This window comes from Phoenix dactylifera, chromosome 7 (genome assembly GCF_009389715.1).
Source record: "Phoenix dactylifera cultivar Barhee BC4 chromosome 7, palm_55x_up_171113_PBpolish2nd_filt_p, whole genome shotgun sequence".
In the NCBI taxonomy this organism is placed as follows: Eukaryota; Viridiplantae; Streptophyta; class Magnoliopsida; order Arecales; family Arecaceae; genus Phoenix; species Phoenix dactylifera.
Genome location: NC_052398.1, coordinates 3,336,850 through 3,344,182, shown reverse-complemented (window position 1 = coordinate 3,344,182; position 7,333 = coordinate 3,336,850). Strand labels below are relative to the sequence as shown.

Below are 7,333 nucleotides of genomic sequence, written 5' to 3'. Positions count from 1 at the left end.
CCGTCCAATCACGTTTCCGTGCTTCCTAACGGTCTCTATGGATGAATTATTAGATTTACAACATTCTAGGGGGCGCGGGGGAAAAGAAAGAAGAGAACATAGACTGGTGTTGAAATCCTCTGTTTTGCAATTTTATTTGATTTATTCTAAGATGTGCTTTATTAGTTTTCAAGATTTTGGTATCAAATAACATGACTTAGGTTGGGAGAGTAGGTCATCTGTAAAATCCGGCAAGTTTGGAATGTACCGAATCAGACAGTTCGAGGATCACATGATTCTACCTTTTAAAATGATTCGACCATTTCTTCTCTGTCATAATTTTATTCCGACACTCTCCCCCCTCGCTAATCAATTCGGCACTCTTCTCGTTGCAACTTGGTTCCGGCAGTCCTCGCCCCCCTCGCGATCCTAGTTCATGCCCCCCCCCCCCCCCCCTCTTCCTTCGCTCCCTCTTACCTCCCTCCAGTCCCACTCCCTCCCTCCCTCCCTCCCTCCTCCGGGAGGAAAAGAGAATGAAGCAGAGGATAAAAATTGTGGTCCTTCATTTTGAAACCATTCTTTATCTTTAAATTTTGAGTTAAAATTTGCAACCCATATGCCGACTTTTTTTTAATAAAATTAGTAAACTATTTGCTAACTTTAATTCGAAATATAAAAACTAAAATAAAAAGCTTGAAATGCTCCAAAATTGTATGATATAGATCTGTACCGCGCCAGTCGGTCACCAATCGGTACACACTCTAATACTTGTTTGGCAAATTTTGGCCATGAGAGTGATGTATTATTGTTTTTAGAGAAATATCTATCATATGTAGAAACTCTTACTTAAAATCAACTATTTCTTGGAGAAGCCAAAAGAAATTCATTTAAGAAAAGTTACAATTTCTTGGGCAACATGGAATTCAGAGTGTCCTAAAGTAATCCCATGACACCCTTGCATTTTTAAGGAAAACTTTCACCTAGCAGGGAAAGGGAAAGGGTTCTTTTTGCAAACAAACTCCACTTTAATGTATTTTGGAAGGGCACCATCTCCTTTCTGCAACTCTTGATATGGGAGAGTGACTCCACTGTATTCCTCCTGCAGCAGCTTTTTCACTTTTTTCCTCCACTGCCTGCACACACTGCACTTGTAATAGATTAATCAAAAGCAGCTTAGCTTAGCACCAACTTCACCCCAGGACTAAGCAATTTATATGGGTGAGCACCAACAATTTCTCAATCAGTTTGCGAACTTGCGGCCAGCAATGCCCAAATGCATTCTTAAATCATATCACGCCATAATTTGTATCCATCCTATCAACTTATTATAATGATATTATAGAAATAAATACATGAAGCCATCTCAGGGAATGTTTTTTCTCTCTCTCTCTCTCTCTTTTTTTTTTGAAGACAGAGAATCAAACATACAACGTCCACTCCACAGAACCAAATTATTAAACCAACTCACAATCAAATGGTAGACTTCAAGAATATGATCATACTAGATACAAGTTAGACATTCAAATCAATTCCACTCTAATTGCATAGGCACTGAAAATGAGTTCGGCCTTAATAATCATATTCATCTATTATTGTTATTCGAATAAAAATATAATTGAAAAATCGATGTTTATTTTCGGGAGCATTCTTAATTCTCCATGGAACAGGAGTCCTATTGTCCCATTGCAGTAGACTTAATCAATCATCTTTATAGTTATCATCAGTCCCACTCACCTTCTTCTTTCTTTTACATATTTATTTTACTTTTCTTTCTCTTTTCTTGCTTTCTTTTTTTCTTCTTTCTTTCCCTTCCATCTTTTTTTTTTCTTTGTTTGCTTTTTTCTTCTTCTTCTTCTTCCTCCCTTCCTTTTTTTTTTTTTATTGTTCTCTTATTTTCTTTTTTTTCTCTCCTTCTCCTTTCCCTCTGTGAATGGATTTCTGAAGTCCACCACCATCTCAGTCCTCATTTTCTAACAAAAACTGGGGTGCCTCTTATCTCATCGAAATTTAGAGCTCCGGTTTTAGTTGCTGACTTGATTTTTAGCTAGGACAGCATTTTATTATTGTCAAGGAAACATGCTTGCTTCTTTTTTGCAATGTGAACTCAACAAGGGATCCCATTTCCCACATCTGTTCGTTCAACATGGCAGTCATTGCAGGGAGTCCAATAGGTAGAGGGGAAAGATTACTTCAAACTGATTTTCCATTTATCATATTTTATTCTTTTGAATTGGAGAATAAAAAATTATTTTGTTGTGATTAACCCTACAATATTAGTATAGAGATATAATATATTTTATCATTATAATATAATATAATATAATATAATTATTATTAGTACATAATATAATAATATATCATATTATATTATATTACATATTATAATAATAATACAATACAATAATACATATTATCTATATTATTTTATATATTATTATATTTTTATATATAGCATAATATAATATTATTATGAATAATAGTTATATAATAAAGGGTATTATAGAAAATATGGATCGATCTTAGCAACTTATCTGGGAAAAACAATAATGCAAAAAAATATGGACAATAGATTCCATAGCTATTTTTCAATGCATAAGAAAATATGCATAAATTATTTTTCTGTCTAAATACTACCTAAGAAATACTTATCTAAAAAATATAGATTTCTGGATAAGCTTTTCACACTGCAAAGAACTAGGCCTTGAGAGTCGAGCTGGGCAAAGAAATAGGGGAAAGCCAATAATAACAAAAAGGCAGTAACAATAATCTCATATAAAAAAACTAATGAATATTTGACTTGCTCAACTGAAAAATTCAATTATGCGACATCCCTTCAGCTTAAGTTAATGTAACGAGCTGTTGCAGAAATTTTTGATTTTTTCAGAATTAATCATGGTAGCACTTGGATGTGCTAACTTACACGAATTATAGAAGCATTGTGGATGAATCAGCGGATTAAAAGATGCTAAGCTCTATGCTGATCTTTCAAAGATTAAAGAATCCATAAATTTCTGAAGGGGAGTAAACTTTCCACCCGAGCATTAGCCATACATTTGGAAATTCTGCATGGTATCCAACTACAGTGTAAATAAAAACTGACCATACATAAGTTTGGTCCTTTTTGATGGCCAATCATCCTGTGGATGCACGAACAGCAAAGTAATAAAATTTGCCATGCTTATACTGTAGGAAAGCTATATTTCACTGATAAAAGTATTAAGCAGCTCTTTTCATAACTAGATTAAGAGTATATGAAAACTTTCAAACATCTTAGCATGACTCAACACCTAATACAGACAAATAAAAAAACAAATTATCGAGCAAGGAGATAAGAAAACCTTGCCAAAATTAATGTTAGAAATCAATCAAGAAAAATGTATGCCGGCCTTGTTGAACAGAGAGAGCAGGTACAAAAAATCCACTTGTGTGAGCTTAGAAGACCTCTTCTCCAGAAAATCCCCTTGCCTCAACACACCCAACACTTTTTCCTTGAAATCAGCCCCCTCGCCTCCTCCGCCCACCATATCCGCATCATCTACCTCCATTTCTTCATCATCTTTCCCATTATCTTCCACGCTTAGGTCTTCAACCATATCAGCCAAGACTGCTACATCATTCGGCGCTACATTATCATCCTCCATTTGCCCTTTCTGAGAGAGTTGCAATGCCTGTAGGGTCTTATAGTTCTTTTCTAGCAATGAGAGTACACTCTTTTGTCTAAAGATCGAGCCCAGTGTCTTGTTTTTCCGGTTAAAGCAAAGGCGCACCATCCCATCCCACTCTTTGAAGTTAACAGGCGGAAGTGGTTTCCTTGGCTCGATTCGCACCACAGAGGAATCGACCTTCGGTGGGGGCCTAAAATTGTTCCGTCCCACTTTGAGGAGATGAGAGACACGAGCAAGGAGCTGAGTGTTCACCGAGAGCCGACAGTACAGGCTATCACCAGGTTTGGCAACCAGCCTCATCGCGAATTCACGCTGGAACATGATGACAGCACATCTGAAGAGTGGACGGTGTGACAGTAGCTTGAAGGTGAGAGGGGATGATATCTGGTAGGGGATGTTTGCCACACAGATATCGAAGTAGGGTAGGTCATACTTGAGCACGTCTCCTTGGATGGCCTACATGTAGAAATGAAAGAACAAAAAAAATGTAATCATTCACTTCCCGTATAACACGATATTAGAAATTTGTCTGTTGTTTCTTTAATTGATTGGATCAGAATTGAAAAAACCACTCTATGTATGAGAATTCAACTAGCTCACCATGGAACCTTTACCAATGTTTACTTTGATGGATAAATATCAAACAAAACCACTCTTTATTGAGGGAACAAAATAGAACCCATTCAACTCGTCAGATTTCAACTATATACTCAAAACATTATTTAAGTCACATAGACCATGAAGAATTAACAATGTTTCGCCAAAAAAAAAATCACCAAACTTACATTCAAAGGTGCAAACAGCTACAAAAATTTGAGTACAACACAAAATGCGTAATTTGTTCAATTTAAAAGATCCAACACTCCATCAACAATTTCACAAAAGAAGACATCTTATTGGAACATGACTAAAGATTGACCTTTCAATCAGAACATGTTAGCAAGGAGAAACTTAAAACTTCAGCTGATCAAGTCAAACTCCACATAAAACTTTAGTTTTAGGAACAGAGCAAGATCTGATATCAGGAAAAATTGGCATTTTATTCTAAAAACATTTCATTGCTATGCGAGCTTTGTTTTTTTTCACAAGACCCCAACGCCAAAGAAAAAGGCAAACCCTTCTCATTGGTTGTGAATCTGATTTGAAACACTTTTTGTTTCTTATATTTCTTTTCTTCTTGTTTTCCAACAAAATCTTGGACTAGATACAATCAATAGAAACCGTAACCATGACTATTATAATCTTTAACCAGATACAGCACATGTGACATGCCATTGTAAATTTTTGGATTTCCAAAATAAAATTAATCATCTAATAAAAAACGGGAGAAAAATAATAATTTATATTACAAAAGACTATAAAGAAACGAAGAAACCATATCCGGTGGTCCAATATTCGATGCAATAATTAAAGAGCATATCAACGCGTAAAAGGCGCAATTTTTGCCCAATATAACGCAGACTAGCATAGACTTTTGGGTTCCAGAGGGAAAAAAAAAATCATATAATCGAAGAAAATTTAAAAGAAAATAATAATCGTTTAACAATAGGAATCACAAACATTCAAGGAATCCTTATCCCGTGGTCTCGAACTAGATATATTCGATAGAAACCACAGAAACCATAACCATGAACCCAAGGTGCAACCTTAGACAAAGCACAAATAAGTTGATAATTTTAGGGTCTCGGGGGAAATAAAATCATATAATTACAGAAAAAAATTGAAAGCGACCATAAGCATGACGCAAAGGTGCAACCTTTAACCAAATACAGTGCAAATAAATGTAGAATCTAGGGTTTGGAATTGGAAAAAAAAAAGGAATTGGAATTAGAAGCATGAGAAGGAACCGTAGATAAATTGGAGGAATCAATTACCTTGAGGCGACTGGAGTGGGGGGTGCCCTGGAAGCGGCGGTTGAGTTCGAGGACCATGCGGGGGTCAAGCTCGATGGCGACGACGGACTTGGCGACCTCGAGGAGTTTCTTTGTGAGGTTTCCGGTACCGGGGCCTATCTCGAGGACGACGTCGGTGGGCTTGATGCCGGACTTCTGGACGATGGTCTCCACCAGCATGGGGTTCTTGAGGATGTGCTGGCCTTTGGACTTCTCGAAGGGGATGCCTCCTCCCATGGCCTTATGCCTCTTCTTCTGGATCTTCCCTCCCGCCATGGCCGCACCTCTCCTCTCCCCTTCTCCGCGCTTGCGGTGTGCTCCTTTTACGAGGGTTAGGGTTTTGCCTAACTACTGGGGAAAACCTTGGACCGGCGTTAGGGGTTTTATTGGAGTTCGCAACTTTGCTTGGTTTGGTCGAACTCAGACCCGATCTAACCAATAGACCGGACCGGGTTGGGTTTATATACTGCTTAGCTGGGTTCGGTTCAGCGGGGCGTACATCGACCAGATTTGGAAGCAGATTGGGTCGGGTCAGAGGCTCCAAAAAGGAATAAAAACCTTGATCCATACCAAACCTTTTTTTTCTTTTTTTTTCTTTTGTGTGCGCTAAAAACACGGGTACCATACATAACATATATGAATATAACAAAAAAGATCAAAAAGCAGAACATCATGGAGTGCACAGAGCAACTCCGCCTCTCCCACTCAGAGGTGGTCCGCCGAGTGGATCCATACAAAACCCGACCAAGTTCTACCTTGCTGAGTAACACAACTTTAGTTTATATTTCTTCCACATCAGCTTGTTCTTGGAGTATGCTGACTTAGCTCAATCTAGGCTAAATCAAGTTGAGCCCATATAACCCAGCAAGGCCTGACCAGACCCAATTTCTAATGTTATTTCAAGACAATCAGAATTGGATAGCTCATAACCAAGGAGCCTGCAAATTAGCCCTTGACCCACCTAACATGTTCTTCTATGTAAATATGAAGCACTAGTGTACATTGATAGGTTTATTAATTCGCTTATTAATTCACATGTAAATATAGAACAAGTCTTTTATTGCATGTGAAATGCATTGGGATGAATTGTAATTCTCGCATTATTATAGATATACTCGGTTGAAGTGATTCTTCTCTTTCTATCAATGTGTTGGGTTGGGTGGGGGGGGGGGGGGGGGGGGGGGGGGGGACAAGGTAATAAAAAACCTAAACTCAATTCACTATCCAAACCTAAAATTGGGTCAATATGCAATCTTGTCAACATGGCATAACATGGGCAACATGCTACTATATATCCAAAAATAGAGGTTTAGCTTATGCAAAGCTAATGTAGGTGCTAGTATTAATGGCACTGATATTAATGTACCCAGCTATCATTAAAGTTTATTACTTAATATGCAAGAGATCTTAATAACACTAGTTTTAATGATGAAAGTTTTTGCTCATGAATCATTAAAGTTCATTAATTATATGCAATAAAAATTTGGCTATTGAAATTTTCTATTTATTATAATTTATTATATTGCTATATTGTATTTAAAAATAATTTTAAAAAAAGAAAATCGTACCTGCGAATTGTATGCTAGTTCAAAACCCAAGTATACACACACTCTCTCTCTCTCCCCTCGCCTACAGTTTACGATCTGGGATTGGTACCATATCAGGGATTTGTCTGGTCCGTAACAAGTTAAATCTTGAGAGAACCCTAAAGACAAATTTAATTTTTCTTTTTCACATAACTAATATGTTCACAAGTCCAAAATGAGCAAAGAGGAAGCCATAGGCAATGACCGCTCT

The 7,333-nt window shown here is 37.2% G+C and overlaps 1 protein-coding gene across 1 annotated transcript; it reads right to left on the bottom strand.

The window, feature by feature from the left end:
- Positions 1 to 3,160: 3,160 nt before the first annotated feature.
- Positions 3,161 to 5,887, bottom strand: LOC103702378 (ribosomal RNA small subunit methyltransferase). Its single transcript, XM_008784786.4, has 2 exons — positions 5,519 to 5,887; positions 3,161 to 4,100 (listed from the first exon to the last, which is right to left on the bottom strand). Exons 1-2 carry the CDS (start codon positions 5,810 to 5,812, stop codon positions 3,345 to 3,347), a joined length of 1,050 nt encoding a protein of 349 aa, XP_008783008.1. The 5' UTR covers positions 5,813 to 5,887; the 3' UTR covers positions 3,161 to 3,344.
- Positions 5,888 to 7,333: the final 1,446 nt, after the last annotated feature.